This window comes from Pagrus pagrus (assembly GCF_965226575.1).
Source record: "Pagrus pagrus genome assembly, chromosome: 7".
NCBI classification, from domain to species: Eukaryota; Metazoa; Chordata; class Actinopteri; order Spariformes; family Sparidae; genus Pagrus; species Pagrus pagrus.
In genome coordinates, this window is record NC_140191.1 from 3,566,446 (window position 1) to 3,589,366 (window position 22,921).

Sequence of the window (22,921 nt, forward strand, 5' to 3'; positions counted from 1 at the left end):
TACACTCTCACTCTCCTATTCCCGTTATCCATCTGAGCTCGATCGTTAGTCTGTGACTGATTCATATCACCGGAGAATGGCGCCGTTTCTTCATCCCAGATCCGTTCCTTTTTCGCTCGGGCTCATTTTAAAAAAAACAGCTCTTCATTTTTCTCAACCCAACGCTCATTCATATTCTGCCCTTCACTGATCTCCCCAGGCCTGGGTGGCCATAAGTAATTATTAGTAAACCAAATCGAGCGTGGACAAGGCAGGGACTATTACCATAATGCTGACTCCTGCTGAATCGTGTCAGATCTTCACAAAGTCGCGCCGGAGACTTTCCATTCTGTGGACCTGGAGGGGGAAGAGTGCTGGCTGCTGAAATGACAAGTAGTCTGTCAGATCCTGCTCAGAATATTGATAACTTAATCCTCACTATTGACACCATGTAGGGCCGAGACTAGTTTACTGCAACAGATAAGAGAATCTGACTCTTTTTGATTAATCGACTGTCAAAATAGTTGGTGATTAATTTGGTAGTTGACAATCGTTGCAGCTCTCCATGTAGTGTTTAAATCAGGAGAAGGATAAGGCTCCTAACTTTTCTATATTTTCAATATTGTTAACAAAGACTGAGACTGGACTGGTACTTTTAACGAGTATCATCACTGTTGCACCGGCTGTCAGGGTCCGACTTTACAACGACAGCAGCCAACGTAGTTTAATTTGAGTCAATCTGATGTTTCAATCAATTGCTGAAAATAATCCCCAACAAATTTACCTCTGTTTGATTGTTTGCTAAATAAATAACTGTTCTAGTTCATTACAGAGGTTTTTTTTTTTTTAAATGAAACTATATTTTTAAAGACAGAAAGGACAAGGGACAGGGCTGCAACTAATGATTTCTTTCATGATTAATCGTTTAACTTATAAAATGACAGAAACTTGTGATAAATGCTCAGCACAAAGTGGCCTTTTGAAATCGCTTCTTTTGTCAAGATAAGAGTCTCGTCGTTAACTATCATAGATGACAAAGATAAGCAGTAAATCTTCACCTTTAAGAAACTGGAACCAGAAAATGTTTGTCAGTAAACTGATTTTCAAAATAGGTTCTGTTTCATTTTGTTTTCGAGCAACTAATCAATGAATAAACTAACCTGTTGCGGCTCTGAGACGGTGATTAACATTTTGTGGTTGTGGCCTTTTCAGGGGATTTGTTGATAATGAGAAAAATGTAAAATGTGCCAGCATTAATCTTTTAACGCGTTCATCACAGTGGAAATGAAACACAAGCCTTCCTCCATTTAGATGCGTGTCTTTTTCCTCATCAAGTACCACTTCTCCCGTGTTCCCCCGACAAGTTAGATTGCATTCACCTGTTGTTGTAAGTAGTTTCTGATTTGACTGCTGGACTGAAAGCTCTCTGATAAAAATGAGAACAAGAGACCTGTGGGACAAATTGTATTTCAGGGACTTATTGTCCAAACCGAGTGACCTCTCAGCCCCCAATAAGGCATCAAAATGTAGTATACCACCATAGCTGAGAACACCTTGAGTCGAATTTATGACCCGAACAAAAAAGAAAAGGAAGAGATGTACAAGTCTCTCCAGCTTTGTGCAGTATTTCTTCCTTTCTTGGCATTTTTTTTTTTTGTTTTTTCCTTTTTTCTTAACGCATATTTTCATTTGGTGGAGACACAAGGACACACTGGAAAAATAAAGAGAAGATTAAAAGGTATTCAGGCAGAAAATGCAGACAATTTATAGCAGAATATGTGGAAACGGCTCGGTCTAAGAACAAATGCACAGACTCGATGTCAAGAAAGTAATTTATAATGTGCATATTTATAAAAAGCTGGAGCTATTATACATTTAAAATGAGTAAGAGTGTCTGCAAGAGAACAGGGTGCACCATCTGAATAGAGGTGTACAGGTAAAGTCAAAACTTTTAGTTATGCATAATATATATGCCATATATAATATACCTGCTCCAAACCAGTACCAGAATAGAACCAGCACTTGGTTCGCTTTGGTTGAAAGTGGGAATTCGGGGCAAGGGGTCACTGGAAGACGAAGGAGAGAGGTCAAAATTGGAAATTGAGCACAAGATCGCTGCACTGCTACTGTTTGGAAAGGCCTCCCATTAAACCAAAGTGCCACTGAATGAGACATCAAGCATCATGTGTGCTCGGATACTGTGTATACAGAAGTGTACACAACCAGCAGCATCCTCAGTCGTATTTATGAGCTTTGAGAAAATTCGGGTCAGTAAATTATCCAACCATGGACGGGAGCACATTAAACCTTCAACTGGCAGAGCTTGTTAACAAGCTGATGGAGTAACAGCCCACTGGATGACGAGCACTGATACAGGAAGTGATTGGAGCTAAAGGCAGGTTTTTTTGGCCAGCAGGTTAATTAGGGCTAATTTAAGGACTGCTCATGATACAGACAGTGAAGTCATGCAAACATACCGTTCTCACAGATCCAGACTCATCCTACAGAGTGATGTTTATCACTGAGCAGCCACAATGTTTAGCTGCCCACTGACGAGCTGCGCGGGACGCTGCAGGCAGTCCTCGCTATTTCTTCTGTTTGTTTTTCTTCACGTCAGTTTATTGAAGTTAATGAGATTTTCATCACAGCTGTCTCGTAATAGCACTTGAACGATCGGGAGCAACAGAAAGCTGGGACGGTTGAGAAAACAGCTTGTCTTTGAGCTGACAGTTGGCTGTCTGTTCGTCTTTCAGAAACTGACTTGGAAGACGAAGGATGTGGAGAAGTGCACTGTGAGGGGGAAGAACAGCGTGAGTATATTCTTCCGTACTCATCTTCCTCGCTCTCTGTTTTTCGCTTTTATTTCTTTCTCCTCTCGCTGTCTTCCTTTGCTTCTGCCTTGGTTTCCCCGCACAGTCAAGTTTTGTAATGAGCAAAGGTGTGCAGGTAGCTTATCAGAATCAGTGGCATATCCATCAGGCGACGACAGACTGGGGCTTTCGTTGTAGCATTTTCCTCCCCAGAGCTACAGCGAAACCACAAGAAACAGCCAGGGGATTACGATAATGACTGTAAAACAGAGAGAAGGTTGTCTGTGTGTGTGTGTGTGTGTGTCAGCCAGTGAAATGCGCTGTCTACCTGCTGCAAATCCTGCCTTTCATTCTGTCATCTGCTGCCAGAAGCCAACACGGACCCTGTCCCTAATGTACAATAACATCAAGCTGTTTTCCCCCTGACAGGACGAATGTTACAACTATATCAAAGTGCTGGTGCCGCGCAATGACGAGACGCTTTTCGCCTGCGGCACCAACGCCTTCAACCCCACCTGCCGTAACTATAAGGTAAGATACTGTACCGCTGTGTGCTGCCTCCTGGCCTCAATTACAGATAAGAGACGAACTTGCAGCTGTTATAAGGTGTGTTCGCCGCTGCCCTTGTGTGCCGTTTCGGTTGTAACCTGTTACTGAAGTTGCAACTGGAAATGACAAACTGCAAACTAAACTCGTATCACATTAGCGCCGAGCTGGCTTTTTGTGACAGTGTCATTATCGGAGATAATCGTGTCGAAAACACACATTAACACGGGTCGCAGAGGCTCACACGGACGACTCGTACATCATGAAAACTGCAAAATGCTGCATGAAGTCACAGTTTTACACACATGACATCTCTAGAAATGGAGCCTACAGGGGGCAGATAACAGAGCCTGAGTGCTAGTGAAAGTCTGATATAATCACTTATTTGTTTTTTTACACACTGATCAGCTACAAGATTAAAACTCCTGACAGGGAAAGTGAATAACATTGATCATGTTGTTACAGTGCAATGTTCTGCTGAGAAATCTCAGGTACTGGCATTCATTCGGAGGCCACTTGACATGCACCACCCACCAAACACCATTAAAAATACCAAGTACACCCCTCTGTGCCCAGCAGCACAGCAGAAACACAGAACTCACACGACATCCAAGAACAAATCACATCCACGGACGCCCTGCCACGCGATCTACAGGACTCAAAGGATCCGCTGCCAGTGCCTTTGGTGCTCAGACACTGCAGGACAAACCCAGAGGTGTTTGTGTCCAAGCCCCGACAGGCCAGAGCCAAGTCCGATCCATGGTGAGGCCTCCATGGATCTGACTTTTTCCAGCACAACCCATGGACGCTCAATCAGATTAGGGTCTGGGGAATTTGGAGGCACCTTGAGCTCTTTGTCTCCTTCCTTGAGAAGTTTTTGCAGTGTGCCAGGGTGCACTGTCCTGCTGGGAGGGCCACTGCCATGAAGGGATGTACTTGGTCTGCAGCGGTGTTTGGATCGGTGGTGTCGAGTGGCATCCGCATGAATGCCAGAACCCAAGGTTTCCCAGCGAGACGATCAATGTTGTTCACGTCACCTCGTGTTTTGGTTGATCGGTGTGTATACGGAGGGTTAAACAGATATGTTTTTATTTATTTTTCTAAATTATGTTTATTTGTGCAGTCAAGGGAATATCACTCAAACTGATCCAGGTTTATTCATCTGTTTTCACAAATAAACTCCTCACATACACGTAAGTTTTTGGCTCAGATGCCCTTTATGTGATGACATAACAGGTGATAACAGGAAATCTGATCAGTCACCTTCACTGTTAAAAACAACCATGGATGAAAACATGAATAGAGATAAAAATATATATAACTTTAACTGAGAAAGATTAAGGTCAGAAAAACAAAAAACATGATATAACACACTTTTCCTGCTCTACTGTTTATTTTTGCGCATCATCCAGTACTATCAATACCCTGGCACAGATACAGCACAGCTATGATTGGCTGCTAGCACCTGAACAATAGGAAAAAATAATAATGTAACACCACTTTGAAAGGGACCTCTGCTATGAAATAACACCTACACAACACAGCTATGAAGACGGGTCAACCTAGGTTGAATGCAGCATTTGTCAGATATGAAAGAAGTCTGGCAGCCGGAGCTTCAGTTCGTGTTTTCAATGCCGATACAACAAACAGCTGTGAGCTCAAGCTGCAGACGCAAACGTGAAAATAACAAGAAAAGTATTAATTGCATAAAAAGGGACGGGCTGAACAACCAAGACAACACTTGTGAAACACAGACATTTGTAGATACGGTGTAGACATGAAGCAGCCATCAGAAGAGTCAGATATCAGCAGTGGGTCTGTGCTGAGCACACATTGTTGGCTGTGAATGTTTCCATATTTATGTTTAACGTAGCCCGCTGACTTCAAACACTTAATGTTCTTGGAATAATATGTCGGCTCAACAAGACAAGAGAGCGAGCAATCTGTTGACAGAACACAAGATATGCTGATGATGGTAATAACACCACAGCTTCCCTCACACCTCCGAAACAAACCGAGCTGAGAGAGGAAGGAAGAGCAGATGAAGGAAGTGAGGAGTGGGACAAGTTCATGCCAGTAGATGAGGCTACAGTACATTTTACTTGAAAGGCACTTATGCCATTTGTTTAAGGACAATGTAAAGAAGTTTGAGGCCCAACATGACATTGCGGTGGAGCCTTAGAGGTGACATCACAGGTTTGGACTGTGATCCACAGCAGGTCATTACAGGAGGAGGGAGTACACGTCCTACAGCACAGACTGTAAATCTAACAGCGTGGGGGGAGACTGAGAGCCAAAGGGGAGCTGAATAACTCAAGACATTTCACTGGGCTTTTTATTCCAGCGTGCTGACCTAAAAACTAACCCAGTGGTCTGCGTTAAAGAGCCAGAGGGGGGTTGGAACCAGGATCCCTTTGTGGCGTCTTATCAGGATACATTACGAAATCATTTAAAGGGTTTAACAAAAGCATGTTTTTCCCATTGTGGATTAGAGATTGTGTCATTTTACAGTGTTGGCACTCAGTACTAACTTGATGTGCCAGATGGTTCGTTCCACTGAACCATCTGGAAACGCACCACCAGAAACTATTTGGAAAAGGGCAGGTACTTTCAAAAAATACTTGGCAGGGGATTGGACGGACCATCTGTCTGTCATCGTCTGAACCACTGTGTTTGAGGCAAGGCAGGATGAATTCGCAAGAACGTACGATGAGTTGATCTTCACAAATCTGGCTGCCTCCCGCTGTAAACTCGATGCAGGGATGACCTCTGAACTCTGTGATAATAACCAGTTTAAACAACGGTGACTAGATAATAAAAAACAAAACACAAAAAACGCAAGTTGGATAACACATCTTTTAGATTTTCTTTCAACGTTGGAGGAAATGACTGTGTTTTTTCACTAACTTGAACAAAGAGCCTGACAGAGCTGCTAACATTACCCTGAACTCTGAGCTAGCAGTTAGCATTCAGGACCAGTACCAGTCTCTGAATGGCTCCTTTCTTACTGGGGATCCACCATGATAATGCGGTTACCTAATTGAATCCTAAGTCTTGAATGTGACACCAGGTCACTGCTGTAAGGTCACAAGCTAGCTAGCCAGTCATGCTAATGTTAATTTATTACTTTAGGGGGAAAACACACAGTTTAATCCATCCTCACACTCAGTTATGGCTTCTATGATATGATTGGAAACTCGCTGTTCAGGGGAGGGATTTAACAAGCGAAGTGAATATTTTGGAAGTGCGCTCTATATTGCTGTCCCTGCTTTAATGTCATTTATAATGTTTAGCTTTAAACCATAAACTCTATAAACCAGCACATCCTCACACCTCAACGACTGAATAGGTCGACTGTGAATGACTCCCAAAAGGACATATATCACCGTGTCCTACACAACATGAACAACAGTGACAGGCGTACCGGACCTTCGATGTATGGACGCTGTTTGGTTAGCTTTAGGTAAGAAAACGACTTGGTCTGGTTTAGGACAGGACCTCAGTCCTACATGACCTGATCTAACAACAAACATAACAATGGATTGTAATAGGCTGCTCGTATTTTCGACCTATATGGTCGCTTTCCCGACGAGGACGGCCTCATATAAACTGATGGTATTGAATTATTACCCAGTCTAGTCTCGGGGCTCATGAACTAAATAGTGCATCTCTAAAGCCTGAAAGTCTTTAAATTCTTTTCATGATAAAATCATGTCTCAGGTGTCATAAAGTACCTGCACAGTCTCACTGCTCAGCGTCACAGGTCCAAATGTTAATCCACAGAAGTACGATTGATGCAACATGTCTCGCTGCCACAGACTCCCTTTGGTGAAGAGCGTCTGATTTACACAAAACACATCCTCAGATTTTTTTGTCTGCAACCCCCCCCCCAGCTGCGTCTCCCCCTCCCCTCGTCTGTTTCCCCAGTCTGGAATAAAAAGTACAAGAGATGACTATCCAGACAGCTGGGGAGGGAGGGAGGGAGGAAGTGTAAATCATATCAAGGAATCTGTCTCTGGGACTCTAAGAAAAATCTGTGCAGGACAAGGGGGGATTGAATGAGAGGCGCCTGTGTGTTTGTGTGTGTGTGTTGGTCAAAGACACGAATGGATGCCCAGCTATGAACACGCAGCTTCACTGACCAGACTGCTGAGACAGCTGGTCTGCAGACAACAGAGAGGCTGTCTTCAACATGCGTTTGTGATACAACAAACCCGTGAAGCGTCAAATCCGTCTGTCTTCATCTGCCCACTGGGGTAACCATCCTTCAGACGCTGCACGGCTTTGTAGCGTCTTCAGTTCTCTCGACTTCTGAGGTCCTCTGATTAATAAACTGCTGTTTCACTTCACATCATGTCACTCTGCAGGCGAGACGTCCGGTCAATACTGCTGATTTCTAATTAGATTTTAAACAGAGTTTAATTTAATTTGAGGGGAACAAATCTTGTGATTGCTGATTAGAGATGAATGATTATTTTAACCATGTTTATTTCTAGCTCCGTGGTCACAACCCTGCTGATACTTTGTTTTTGTCATCTGTCACTTGATCAAGTATTCATAAGTATTTCTGTATGACAATCTCTGATGACCTTCCTGAGCTCATCGTCACATTAATGGAGTTTATTTTGGAGAACTACTCGAGATCGTTCGTAAACTGGCAATACACACATTTCTACCTTTCTACCTCTGTAATTATTAAGTAAATGTTGCTTGCACTATGTAATGGCTACAGAGTGAAGTCATCAGTGTTCGGACTGATCCCAGATAAGTCTTGCTATCACTATGCTTTTCTGTCTGTTGCCGGCTCGGAAATCTCCCGAGGAAAAATTCAAGCTAAACCACTGAATAGCTTGACCCAAAACAATGTGACCCAAACAGCACCAGCAGCAGGCGTAAGGTAACTTCATTCGAGTTCCCTGCGGTCATGTGCTCTCTCGGTCACATGTGTTTTTTGGTCATGTTTCTCCTCGTGTGTTCTGCTTCCTGTTGTAAAGGCCAAACTGGAAAAACACATTTAAAAGCACTCAGTCTGTGCATCTTTTTCAGAGCTGCGCCTGTTCGCCGCACAGCTTTTTTATTCATGTTTATTTCTGAAAAGCACTTTTCACCAAATCTAACCCGAGCTCACCTCTGATGCTGTACGCGAGGTAGATCCAATTAAAGCAGCAACTCTGCAAAATAATGCAATTCATCACAACAACAACACAAACAGGAGACTCGACACTCGAAAGCGTCACATAAGTGCTATTTAGGGCAGAGCTGTTGTGTTGGATTGCGTCAGGTTCAGAGGTGTGAACACGTCCCCTTTTAAAACTCTCAAGTGTGTTTTGTGCAGACGTCTGGGGGCAGCTGTATTGTAGGTGTTGGATCTCTTATTTCTTCCTCCTCTGGATGATTGTATAATCACATCTTCACAGAGCAGCCATTAACCCGCCACCGTGTCATCTTAGACGGAAACAAAAAAACAAATAAATCCTCGTCTGCACTCAACATTTTCACGATGCATCAATTAATAAAATACCACGGATATAACAAGATATCAGCCAATATATGCGGTGAACGTTGTCTTAGTCATCGATGTGATATCTCCACTTCTCCTCTGTTAAAACAGCTGATTGGAGGGTGATTTTTTTTCGTTGTTGTTTTTCCAATATCTTCACATTTCTTGCATTTGATATCAAACAATTATGACAAAGAAATGTTATTTTACAGTTTAACAATAATCTTTATTGTCTAAAACAGAAACGGTAAACATACTGGGAATGTAATTATTATCAATTATCCCAAGCATCTTTATAATAATATAATAAAAGTTTTCATACCGCCGCCCATCAAGTTCAGGTTGTGTTTCTATTATTGTGTCCACTCCTCATGTACGATCTTTGTGTTGAGGGTCCGCAGTGATTCACAGGACAACAATAGAGCAGCAGTCACACACTGCTTGTGTCAGAGGAGGCGACGCGCCATCATATAAACAAAGCTATGTGTTAATGTGCTGTTAATGTGGTGTGTGTGTGTGCAGGAACCTTGTCGCTGCAGAGGGTGTTGAATCTGCTCTGCATGCATTCAACCTCCACTCCACACACACACACACACAAACACACAGACAGAGACACACACACTCGGCTGGGCGTTGCTCGTTGTCTTACCTGGGGTTTACAATCTTGTTAACAGCAGTTCGGAAAATAGCAGCTAAATATCTGCAGCTTAGAGATAAACTGTCCTCTCTGCTCGTGGCAGCAGGACTTCACATGCAGAAACTAGCACATAAAACTAATCTTTATGATGCATGTGTTGCCTCTCGTAATCACACATTGAATTGGTTACACGTCCCTTATATTTACAGTTCTCACTACATTAAAGACTTTAGCGGTCAAGCAGCAGCAGCAGCGACCTCGTGGGTTTACAAGTGTGAACGCTAACGCTGTTTTCATGTTTACAGTCTGCCTTTTATATTCAATCTTTCTGTCGGGTTGGCTTTACAGCTCCTCATAAAGTTTTCCTTTCTACCTGCGTCCTCTCTCACCTAGATGTCGACACTGGAGCAGGAAGGGGAGGAGGTGGTGGGACAGGCTCGGTGTCCCTTCGAGTCCCGCCAGTCCAACGTCGGCCTTTTTGCAGGTGAGTAAGTCAGAGTGACGCAGTGGGTTGTGCAGACTGTCCTGTGGTTAAAGTGTCGCCGGTTTGACTCCCACAGCTGCTGATCTGTGTCATAACGGCTCCCTCGGCTACCCTTTCTATCTACATTCAGTCTGCTTGTGATAATGGCCGTCAGTAGTGATGAGGACGTGACTAGATGAACACGGTCCCTCATGTGATATTTATATTTGTTCATGTCTGTGATATATTCTTCAGAAAGACTTTGACACAGTAGTGGAAGGTACTAAAACTTTAATACATAACTTCGTCACATCCGACAGATTGTTATTAGTAATGGTGGTTGTTTAACAATAAAGACAACAACTCCCATGATCCCACGCTTTACGTTTTTTTTAGTTTAGTTTTTCTTGTAGATTTTAATCCGACGAGGCTGACAGCGATACACTTCTCATTGCTGATGTTTACTGAAGATAAAATATGACGTTCTCGATGGTAAATCAATCACCATACCTGACTGTGACTACATTTACTAATTCACTTGAGATGAATGTGCCTGTGGAGGCTCTGCAGGGGGGATGCATCACTTCAAATGCTGCACATTTGCATGATTAGATGGATTTTAATAGTTGAGTGAGGAAAGCCAATCAAACCGCATTTAAAATGAAGCAGTCTTTAATTTCAGAGTGTTATATATGTTCACAAGGAACTTTTATTTGATCGTTTCTGTAAAGGGGCATGTTTTAAAAGATCGGACTGGTTTTAGTTAAATATAAATGACATGTACTTCACAGTTTTTAACGCCTGTTATACTTTGGATTCCTGGAATGAAATGAATAAACAGATTGTTGAAACTTCAGCGAACATCAGCAACAAGTCTGCATCAACAGCTGTCAGTCTGACATTATTCTCATGTAGTAATGTAGTTTAAATGCATTTGAAAGGCAACTATGATGCGACCTTGACGAAGGTTAATGCAGACATGAAGTTCACTCTTTCAAGAGTCTGTTTATTCATTTTCATATTGAAAATAATAAACGGAAACTAATTGTTGCTGGGGAAAGTAGAAAAACACTTAACTTTGTAAAACACATCAGCACAGTTTGTTAAATAGCCACTGGTGAATAAATACAAAGAATAAAAAAACTAAAAATATGTTAATAGACTTGATGAATGTAATTCAGTGCAGTGAATCATCGCAGGCTGGACTCTTGACTCTTGATGGATTCTAGTTTGTGGTCGGACTCTCTTCCTGAATCATAGCGGTGAAGGAAGCTGATACATTGTGAACACGTCGAGGGTCAAGTTCAGCCGGACCTGCACTCAGTCCTGCCAGGTTTCCACTGACATTTATGCAAAGTTCACACGGGGTGTTATTAAAAGTGACACATTCTCCGACATGTGTTATCCTCTGCCTCCTTTTTTCTTAAAGGGCAATAAACGTCACCTGTGACCAGAAATAGATACTTGAAAGAAGTGGGTTGTTCTCAGAAATTATGATCCCAGAGAGTGTGTCTCCATTGCTTTTTCTTTTTCGTCTCAGGTGGTGATTTCTACTCGGCCACCATGACAGACTTCTTGGCGAGCGACGCAGTGATTTACAGGAGTCTGGGAGAGAGTAGCCCCGTTCTGCGTACAGTCAAGTACGACTCCAAATGGCTGCGAGGTGAGCACCTGTGAGGTAGTTGGTGTGTCTTATTCCTCAGATATGTCAACATTACAGTGAACTGGGGTCTGGCTCTGATAGCCGGCTTCATTTTGGATCAGATTCCAGGTCTGCAGAATCCTCAGGATTCACGGAGCTCAGAGGAGAACAAATCTCTCCTCAAATCTCGTATCTCTCTTTGCCCTTTTTGTACGAAGCATTCAGGCAGCAGGCTGCTTCATCTTCAGCCAGCGCTCACAGCCGCAGATTACATCAGAAGTAACTGATTACCATGAATTAAAAAATTAGCTATTTCGGTAATCAATTAATTGGATTGAGTAATTTGTTTACGGGGGAAAACATCAACATTTTCTGGTTTTAGCTTGTTAAATGTGAATACTGTCTGTTGTCTTTTCTCCTTCATGACAGTGAACTGAATATCTCTGGGTTGTGGACAAAACAAGACATTTGAAGGGTCATCCGATGGACATTTTTTCCCATTTTCTGACATTTTATAGACTAAATGACTAAAAGATGGATTGAGACAATAATTGACAGATGATTGAAAATGAAAATCACTGTTGGTTGGAGCCCGACTCCAGACTTAACTCGGTTCATGTCGAGTTTCTGTGTGTTTTTCTGCAAGCTGCCGTCTTCACTCAGCCAATAATAATTTGTTAGAGAAACAAACATCTCGCTCTCCAAGTGAAACAGTCTCGATTGTCTCACGTCACTTTCAGCTGTCCAAATCTCATAATTAAAGTCTTATGAAGGGTTGAAACTACAGACGGCTTTGTTATCTATCAATTACCGATTATTTTCTCGATTAATTGATCGTCACCATACAACAGTTATCTTCCTGCTCGTGGTGCGTACCATCAGGGATTGTTGTTTCAACCCTTTCAGTCCTTTTCAGTATTTATTCCCTTAATTTATCCAACATGTGAAACTCAGAGAAGCTTTCAAATGTTTGACTTTACTAATAATTGACTAATCCTTCCCGATATAGATTTATATTATATTCAAATATTAAAGCTCATGAACTCAGAGATACTCAGAGTATCTTGTGAAATGGCAAGAATGCAGAAGTACACCTGTTATTCTACTGTGATATATACAGTATACTGTATATAACATGTTGTATATCAAATATTACTATATATATACAGTATGTTTAGGTTTTAGATATTTTCACACACAGTTCCAGAAAAGATTAGTTTGAACCTCGGTCAGAAAGGAGCACGTATTGTTGAACTGATGATGGATGACAGCTACTAGACTAGAGATCAGAGTTGGCATCAGCCCCTTAAAATCCCGTGTGATAAGTGGAAACATCAAAACAACACAAACATGCTAATTAATGCGAGTTTTATTTTGTAATGTTGGATGGAAAGACGAAAGCAGCATCGAGCCGTGAACTCTGCAGAGACGTCGGAGTCGGAGAGAGGTGAACTTCAGCTGACTCGTGGATCTGAACTGACACCTTTGCTGTTTTTTAAGTAGTTTTTAAAAGTTTCTAAAAGAAAGTGAAAAGTTATGCCAACAGTCTGGATTCCAGCTGCACATATCAGAAATGATTTGAAGTGATAAAACCCTGAGTCTGAACAAGTTGAGATGCTGTGTGAAGATAATTCAGGACAGAATGTGATGATTGGCTAATCCTTTCTGACGTATGCTCAAACCAAAACAGTTAAATTTTTTGGGACAAGGTCAACAAAAGCCTGTGAAAACCTGTGGGATGCTTCAAAAACACCTGTTTGGATCATTCCACAGGTAAACAGGTTCATTGGTAACAGGTGATAGTATTAAAAACAGGGAGTTTGACATTCAGTGACTGTTTCCTTCATTCAAAATAACAAAATAATAACTAATATTACTTTTAATTCTTAGAAAACAACACAGAATGATTCGCCCTCTAGTGTAAACTTGCAGAAATCTGTGGTATAAAGTAATATTTATTAGTTTGTATTCATTTATTCATTTGTTTGGCTCCTGCCCTTTTGAGTCTTTGTGCACCACTTCCCTGTGTTTATCAGCCTCTCAGCTGGGATTGAGAGAAAAATCTACATGGCAGATTTTTCCGCTTAAACTTTACGGAAAAATAAAAAGTGAATTTTTCTCTCCGGGGCGTCTAAACTGTGCTTAAACATTTATTTTTCCTCTTCCTTTCTCCGTCTGTCTCTCACTCACTGAGGAGGGAGAGGTGCTGCAGCTGCACACAGAAACAGGTTACGATAGATTAAAGGAGAAAAAGTTAGAAAAATTGTCATAAATTGGGAGAAATATGGGAGAATTGTGACACCGGGAGGAAACCGGGAGAGGGCAATGAAAAGCAGGAGTCTCCCGGGAAAATAGGGAGGAAAACACTTGGTAACACTGTTGTTAGTAAACTAAAGTCTGTGTCTTTCTGATTCATTTACATTTTACAGCATCTTACTCTTCTTGAATCGGGGTTGAACATCTTTAGTTGACTGTAGTTGGATTCAATTATGTATTCAGGCTCCATACAATGCTATAGAAGTGAAACCCTAAAAATAACTGCATTTCTGACGTTATGGAGGTGTTTTTATCAGCACTGATGCAGCTCCAGCTCTGCTGTTTCATGTTATCTCTCTATTGTAAAGTCTGTACCTGCTTATCTTTCTGTCCTCCATTTTAAATCACACCGTCCTGCAATTCTCTTGGAACCATTTTCCAAAATCGAAGCGTCGTGTCTTCCTCCCTCTCCCGACCTGCTCACAATGCTCTGTCACGTTGGAAATAAGGCATCGCTGCCAGTCACATATGTTTTTCTTCATGTCGCCCCACAGAGCCCCATTTCCTCCACGCCATCGAGTACGGGAACTATGTGTACTTCTTCTTCAGCGAGATCGCAGTGGAGTACACCACCCTTGGCAAGGTGAGCGACTCGTATGAGACCAGACACTCTGATGTTTGTTGATGTCTGTGTGACAGGTGGAATGAAGTCGAGTAACATCACTTCACATGCAAACTACATTCCTGCACGTTCTCCTCCCCCGTGTCGGCTCTGCTCTGGGATCGTTTTTCATAAACAGTGTGATGTATTAATTAGAGCTGTCACCTGTAAGGAAGTTTCCTCGTCCCGTCCCCACAGGTGGTTTTCTCCAGAGTGGCGCGTGTTTGTAAGAACGACAACGGCGGTTCACCGAGAGTGCTGGAGCGTTACTGGACGTCGTTCCTCAAAGCCCGGCTGAACTGCTCCGTCCCCGGCGACTCCTTCTTCTACTTTGATGTTCTGCAGTCGCTGACGAACGTGCTGCAGATCAACCACCGGCCGGCCGTGCTCGGCGTCTTCACCACGCAGGCCAACAGGTCGGGACCAATGTCGTTGACATTATTAGTGACAGTATTGTAGTTTTGTCTCGGTTTTTTGTTTTCTTTGATCCAAAAACAGTCCTGCCTCCAAAATTAGCTCATTATTTAACATTAACATATCAAACCATGTGATATACGTACATTTATATATATGAGGTGGTATTTTCTGATTTTTATTTTACTTAATTTACTTAACATTATGAAAAAAGAAGCTTAAATTGATGTAAGCTGGTGCATGATGTTGTGTGGTTCTCTATACGTAATTAATATGTTTGCAAATTGTTTTACAAAGAATAAAAACATTTAAAGCAAACAGAAATAAAAAGGCAGGCCAACACTCGCAGGATCAGAGTCATGTTTTCATGTGACAGCCCGTCATGTGCTGTATTCTCCTCATTAAAAACACAGAGGCTGTGAATCCTCGACCTTTGTCTCGCTCTTTGTAACGTCGTCTTTTCTTTGTGGCGCCTTCAACAGCATCACCGGCTCAGCCGTCTGTGCTTTCTACATGGACGACATAGAGAAGGCCTTCAGTGGCAAATTCAAAGAGCAGAGGAACAGTGAGTCAGCCTGGACACCTGTTCCAGAGGAGCAGGTCCCAAATCCAAGGTAAGAGAGCCATCTTTAAATAGCAAACTGTCACTTTCCAACAACATTTTTTCTCTGCCTCTGACAGCGGAGCTTTGCAGCTGCTGCTGTTATTGTTCTGCACAGACATCTCTGAACAAAAAACAAGCAGTCACACAAGACACCTGTTTTCCCCTCCTGCTTGTCCCCAACAACAAACAGCTGCCAGTGTTTTTACATCTGTGCCCGCAGAACTGAATTCACTCCTCATATTTATTTTCTGTGCTGCTGCTGTACAGACCGGGATGCTGCGCCGGCGAGGGCTCAGCCGCTTCCTTCAAGTCATCCACCACCTTTCCTGACGAAACCTTGACTTTCATCAAGTCGTACCCGCTCATGGACGAGTCGGTTCCCTCAGTCAACGACAGACCCTACTTCACCCGCACCACCAGCAGGTACGACATTTGTTTAATGGCTTTTGTTAACAGTGCTGCCAAAAAAGTCATGAAGTCTGCGTGAAAAAGCTTGTGACTTAGAGGAAACCAGAGAGATCCAGCACATTCAAGGTCACCTGTACTCATTATATTACCAGCTAGTGTTTCGGTACTTAGAGCTTCAATGGGGAACATTTTAATAGTCAAACACTGAGGGAAGAGACCATCAAGAGGACGCCAGCACCTCCCAGCATCCTCAAAATCAAGGTCAATGAACAAAGAGTTTATACTCAGTGTCTGTTGAATGTTTCAGCTCCGTACTGTATGTGGGTCACTTTTAACAAGCACATTTACCAAACAAACACTCAGAGTCCAGCTTCCAGATTTTCTGTGTTTGATAAACAAGCAGAATGAAGCCGTCATCTTGAAATCTGGGACTATGTGATGAGGATTTTTCAACAGTTTGGACTCTTTATAGACTGTAGATACGCTACAGCCCACACTCACACCTATGTAACCACACTGTATTTTTTACATATAGATATATTATGGCTAAAAGTAAACATTATTTTCATCATCAGTTAACCTGACAATGAATTTCATTTATGAAACGTTTTAATTTCCCAGAGCCCAAGATTAAGTCTACGATTGTCTTGTTTTATCCACAACTCAAATATATTGAGGTTACGATGATGTAAACAGAGAAAGGCTGCAAATTCTCACTGTGGAGAAGCTTAATCGCTTCATTCTTCCAGCTCCTAAAGTATTTTCACATCCACTTCTGAGTTAGAAAAGATCAACATTTGTTCGTTCATTATCAGGAACCTGTTCGGCTTCAGCTTTCCACATGTTACTGATGTAAACATGTCACGTTACACAACACAAATCAATGAAATATTAGCAGAGATCTTGTTCGAGGATGTTCTGGTTAAATGAAATGGAAAATAAAATCATTAGTTGGACGTCACAGTTGCTGTTCAGGCTGCAGTTATGAAACAGGCCAGGGTCTTTTCTTTAGTGGTTCCTATGCAGGTTTTATTTTCTATTTTCAATACCGACATTATGTACCGGCTGTGTTTCCACTCCTGCGGCCGTGATTGGTATCGATGAGTGAGCTCAGGTGGAACACACAACCTTGTCCCTCATTAAAAACCCATCGGATTTGTTCTGCGGCCGTTCTCAGCCCACACCGATGACGAGCCATGTGAAAGGGGGGGTCTTCCTCGAGTGCTGACCTGTGTGTGTGTGTGTGTGTGTGTGTGTGTGTGTGTGTGTGTGACATTTGAGCATCCACTGGTATCTGATGACGATGGGGCGGATGTTGAATTGTTGATAAGTGTCACAAGTGTTTCGGTCAGCACTGCTTAAACCTCAGACACGGAAATACACACTGCAGATACACACATCACAGATTCAGCCTTAGACACACACACACACACACACACACACACACACACACACCGACAGTATACAGGAGCCTCCTCCATGCCTCCTGAAGCGCAGCCAGGCTGACAGCCAGCCAGACACTGCAGCGGCTCCACACTGGGGAAACATGTGCCGCTTCGCATCTGGCCCCAAAAACATCACATCTGCCTCGTCTCTCCCTGGAGAGCAGCTAGATAAATGAAATCTAACCAGAAGCGCATCACGCAATACTACCGAGTCATTGCGGGGACGTGCCAGTCAAGCCGATGCGGGTAAACACACCAGCCCTCCTTTGGACCATCTGGGAGGGACTGAGGGAAAAGTGAGGACGGAGGAGCAGCCGCTGGTGTCCTTTACAGAAGAATAAAGAACGGATGTGATGCCAACAAAAATTACTGCGTTTATTAGTGGAAGAGTGTTTAAATCCCAGGGCCGGAGAGGGGAAAAAGCAGGCAGACAAATGAATGAGCAAAGCTTATCCCTCTGACAACAAGCAACTGGACTCAAGGTGCCCTTCAGCACGGCTCTTAATCCTCAACTGCTCCAGTGGAGACAGCGGTGGCGATACTGGGCAGCTCCCAGGTGTGACTGTGCAGCTAGATGAATATGAAGCAGGGTGTTGCTCCAAATAAAGCAGCAGTTCACTGAATTTCCTCAGAAATACAAACCAAAAATGGGAAAACCAGGGCTGGGAAAGAGGACTGCAGTGTGTGTTGAAGAAAGTTGCTAACCAACAGGAAGGATGGATCGATCGGATCGGTGTGGGTGGACTGATAGATGGGTAGATAAATTAATAGGATGAAGGGATTAAAGGATGTAGGCGATAGAGGAAGGGAACGGTGGGCTGGTAGATGAAGTGATTGATTGCACGCTGATGCTTTATACAATGAGCTCAGTGTTCGCCCACTGTTTGTTTTGTTTACCATGGGAAATCGACTTTGACAAAACAACAATGTTGAGATGCTAACCAGCACATTTGGCTTTGTTAGCTCCCGCTAATTTACGTCAGTGTGAAGTGACAGCTTCGGTTTAGAAGATCTCGGGTTACTTTGAGTCAGCGTGTGTGGTGATAGTGCATCTTTTCCCACGGATATTTGAATACGTTGCATTAATGATAGTGTTTTTCCTTGTTTTCATGCAGATTCAAGTTGACCCAGATAGCGGTGGACACGTCTGCGGGGCCGTATAAGAACTACACAGTGGTTTTTCTGGGCTCAGACAACGGCCACGTGCTGAAGATCCTGGCCAGCACCGAGGGAGCGAACGCCTCCTTCAACACTCAACTCCTGGAGGACATCGACGTCTACAACCCCAACAAGTCAGACCATCTGTCTTTTTTTATCCACACATTGTTTTATACGTGTTGTGTTCATGTTTTTCCTTAATTGTATTCTGTTTCTTACTGTCTTTGTCCTTTACTTGGTATCTTTCTTTCTCTCCTGCTCCCTGTGTTGTGCCTTGATCTGCCCTTCCCACCCACACTTTGGTCTATTGTAACACTTTGCATCATTCTGCTAGAGGGGATGCATTTTTTTTCCATGTCTTCTTTTGTTTTCTGACTGCACGCCTTGTGAAGCCTATCTGCACGGAGTTCGATTCACGGCCGGCTTTCTGTATAATTTTTCATACTGCGCCAGTCGTCTGCGGCGCTGATTTAAAAATGAAATGAAATCGAAAGCGTCTGATCTTGACAGTTGGGGTTTTTATCTGTGCTCCTAGATGCAACGTGCAGGGGGAGGACAGGCGGGTGCTGGGCCTCGAGTTGGATCGGGATCACCACGCGTTGTTCGTGGCGTTCTCCAGCTGTGTGATCCGAGTGCCGCTGAGCCGCTGCTCCGACTACAGCACCTGCAAGAAGTGAGTCACCTGTAGAGCCAAGCTTTTTTTTTTGTCTGCCACAGTGAGGGGGTTCACAATTAACAATTAGTTGATTGACCAATTACTTGATTAGCAACTGAACACCTCCAAGTCTGCCAGAAAACAGTGGATTGCTCCTCCCAGGTTGAGAGTGAGTCGCTGCCTTAAGGTGACAGAGTTCAGGTAGGAGGTCATGAGCGCTCATGAAGTAGAAACACGTCTAATTCCTGTAGAAAGGAGTCTGCGTCGATGGTTTAGACTTCCTCCTGGATGCTGGAGACCCCAGGGCAGACCAAAACACATTGGCTGTGTTTCACCCACCATATGGCCTGGGAACATCTCAGGATTCGTCAGGAGGAGCTGCAGGACGTCTCAGTTATCTCACATAGGCTGAATCCAAATGTTCAGTGTCAGGACTGCAGCAGAATAAGCTGTTGCAGACTTCAGTCTTGCGTACTGTGACTGTGACACGTCTACGAGGGTGTGAGGCAGCTATGTGAGCAGCTTTAGACGGGCTCAAACACTACAATGATAAAAATTAATTTTGAGTGCAAGTGACAATTTTCAATAAACATTTTTTTTAGTTGACAATTGGAGAGAAAAACTACCACGTCATGTCCATATTGCAATTAAATCAGTAAAGTCCACACCCCATGAGGCTCCTCTGAAAGTCTGCTTGAGGCTACTTGTGGACTGGATGAATAGCCGGGTTTTGGACAGCACTCAGAACTCAGAATTCCTGGGAACGCGCCCGTAAAGTCTGCAAGAGCAGTGACGTCCGGACATTTGGATTCAGCCCTAACTCGCTGCCGCTGCAACCTGGACCCAGATGAGCGTCAGCTCCAAAGCTCCGGGTGCTTGAGATGGAAGATTTTTCTTCATTTACTGACAATTTATAGATTAAAATGACATTATTAATAAAACTTCTCATAAGATTTATCAAGAATTAACATAATCATAAGTTACCATCCAGGGAAATGTCTCTCTTCTATTTCATGAAGATATTAGATTTGATCAAATATCGCAGTATTTGCCATCATAAGAGATACTAATGAACAGCTGTGTGATTCTTCACCTGCTCCGACTGCATTTTAATGTATTGCAGTTTTATTTCTCAGTTTAGAGGGAAGGGAAGTGGTGACAGACCAGCTGCATTTAATATTTCATTGTATTACATTTACTGAAAGTCTAATTTAAAAGTTCCTGTTTAACATTATTTTGTTATTAAAAGTTTTGGCTGTGTTGCTGCAAAGAGAGCAGTCAGTCCCTTATCTATTCATACTACTAATTAACATAAAATTAACATAAAATCAAATACTATTATTATATATTGTAGGAAAAGCCCAAAGCAACGCGTACAAAACGGAGACAAAACTCCTGAAAATGGATCAGATGGAGTTTTTAGACTAGAGTTGGCTGAAAAAGTGCATTTATTCTGTCAAGTTTAAAAGTGTCGTGTTCATATGGATTTACCTGCAGGATACTGGAGAACAAAATAAGTGCTGTTGCACAAATGGAAAAGGCAGAAAAATGAGTCGGAGGTCACAGAAACAAAATGAGTCGAAAAATCTTGGGAGCTCACATTCAGCCAGAAGCCTGAGTGAGACCACACTCAGTGCTGCAGCCTCGCATTAATGTAGATTTCCCTCCTGTGTGCCGGGAAGAAATGGCACTATAACACTGCCAGGTAACTCAAGTACAGCAGGATCAATTTCCTCTACACCTACCAATTTAAGAAATGTGGCCACTCATGATGCTGTCAGAGGCTTTTGGACAAAAGCCTGTACCAAATAGCAGATTTTATGCTATTATCTGCCTGGTTCATGGAGTTGGTTGAGGCTCCACTTTTCCCCCAAAAAGCACTCTGAGGTTATTTGTGGTGTTGGCAGGTAAGTGAGAGTAAGATTAAACCGAGCAGCGGGGGGAAGTCTGCTGTGGCTGTCATGTGAGAGATGCTGCGGTTGGAGGCGAGGTTGTACATTTCTATAAGCTGATTCTGATCTGATTCCTGCCTCAGCTTAGCGTTTGAGTGTATGTGATGATCCCATGCTCTCATACAGCTGCAACAGGTAGAGGCCATTTCAGTGTGCAGTTTGAGAATAGAATAAATGTCCATGGGTTTTTTTTTACAGCTCTGGATTCAACAGAGTTGGTAATATTTGAAATAGCAAGTATTATTGCCCCTAAACTTGCTGCTCGCTTGTTCTCAAACATGAGAATTTAAACATAAACATGCACCAGAACCGGGTTACTGTACATTTGTGCCAGTAATCTCCTCCGTCGGCCTTATTTTGAAACTCTTGTCGACTTTTCTCCTTTTCAAAAATACAGTATACCGTAAAAATGTGCCTGAATTTCACAAATAGTGTCAGATAATGGAAAGCGACATATTATTTATTATAATGATTATTATATTATTATGATTATTCAGTTTAGTCTGCCTTTAGACGGAGGACACATCACTGCATGTGGCTACGTCTCTTTTTCAAGCAACTCTGCTCTTGTAGTCATATAGTATAGTAATAGTGTTTATCATTTAAATTGAGTTTAAAGGGAAATTAACACGAGTTTCCATCAAAGTCGATGGGAGCTGGAGCTGAACAAACACCCGAGACTACAGAGTCAGTTAACCTGGGAATGAATGCAGATTGTACCTTATCCCACTGAAGACAAAAGCCAGATGTTGGAGGGTGTTTCTGGGCTTTTTGTCCAGTGTGAAGATACATTTATGTCGACATAATGCTTGTAAAGTTAAATATGTTTGGGTTCGAGACTGTTGATTAGACAAAACAAACGTATAAAGATGTCACTATTTTCTGACATTTTTCAGACCAAATAGATGATAATTACCTCAAACTGAAGAAGATAGAGAGATCGACGGTAAAACAATTATTTTCAGTATAATCAACAACTTATCACCTATAAACACGGTTGCCATCGATCACTGTCTGGAGTAAATTCTGTAAATGGTACCTTGAAAGTGCTGCTGTCAAGACGCTGACATTGCTTTTAGAACGAGTTTATGAGCTGAGCGCAGCAGAGCCTTCAAGCGTCTCTCGCTGTCTGCAGCCTTTTGTTTTGTCAGGCGATGTTTTAGCCCCAGTAAATGTTCTCGCTCCCCAGCTTCAGAATCTATTTTTGGGGCTTTGAGGAATGTTGGCCCCCATGCATCTCCCCCCTTTTCTTTTTCCTCAACCCCCTTTTCGAACCAGAGGAAGGATTTCTCTCCTCAGCTCCACCAAGGGAATACATGTGCCCCCATAGCATGCTAACCCCTCATTGCAAAGGCCTGGAGAAGCTCTCAACAATCGTTTACTCATAAATTGGATCCAGCTGATTGGCCGGGAGCCAGCGATGGTGGCCGCCATGTTTTTTTTTTTTCCTGAAGCTGGAGGAAAGAGGAGGGGGGAAAAGCTTATGTGCCGGCTTCATCCCTGGATCCTTTTTAGAGACTAGAGCTACAGCACACCTCATCCTGGGATTAGGGGCCCCGTAAGCCTCATCAGCACTGGCCAGGAGGTCAGGTTTCAGCTGCCATATCCTCCTTTACCACACCAATGAATCTGTCTCCCTCCAGAAGAGATTTAGCCCATCTCTCTGTTTTCTCTCAGCCTCTGCATTTCTCTCACTCATGGCTTCTCTCTCTCTCTGTCCTTCATCCTCCCTCTCTGCATCGTCAGGTTTCTTTTTTCACTCGAGGCCCCGCTGCCAATATTAGGTTTCAG

General features: G+C 42.9%; 1 protein-coding gene across 4 annotated transcripts in view; it reads left to right on the forward strand.

Moving 5' to 3' along the window:
- The window catches only part of sema6cb (semaphorin 6Cb), a 169,321-nt gene that overhangs the window by 105,926 nt on the left and 40,474 nt on the right, over window positions 1-22,921 (forward strand). For all 4 annotated transcript variants that reach the window (XM_084357221.1, XM_084357220.1, XM_084357222.1 and 1 more), the window contains 10 exons: window positions 2,733-2,789; window positions 3,219-3,320; window positions 9,866-9,956; window positions 11,476-11,598; window positions 14,388-14,476; window positions 14,693-14,910; window positions 15,391-15,522; window positions 15,780-15,935; window positions 18,481-18,657; window positions 19,059-19,196. In XM_084357221.1, coding sequence (XP_084213347.1) covers window positions 2,733-2,789; window positions 3,219-3,320; window positions 9,866-9,956; window positions 11,476-11,598; window positions 14,388-14,476; window positions 14,693-14,910; window positions 15,391-15,522; window positions 15,780-15,935; window positions 18,481-18,657; window positions 19,059-19,196 — 1,283 coding nt within the window. The remainder of the gene's footprint in view (window positions 1-2,732; window positions 2,790-3,218; window positions 3,321-9,865; window positions 9,957-11,475; window positions 11,599-14,387; window positions 14,477-14,692; window positions 14,911-15,390; window positions 15,523-15,779; window positions 15,936-18,480; window positions 18,658-19,058; window positions 19,197-22,921) is intronic.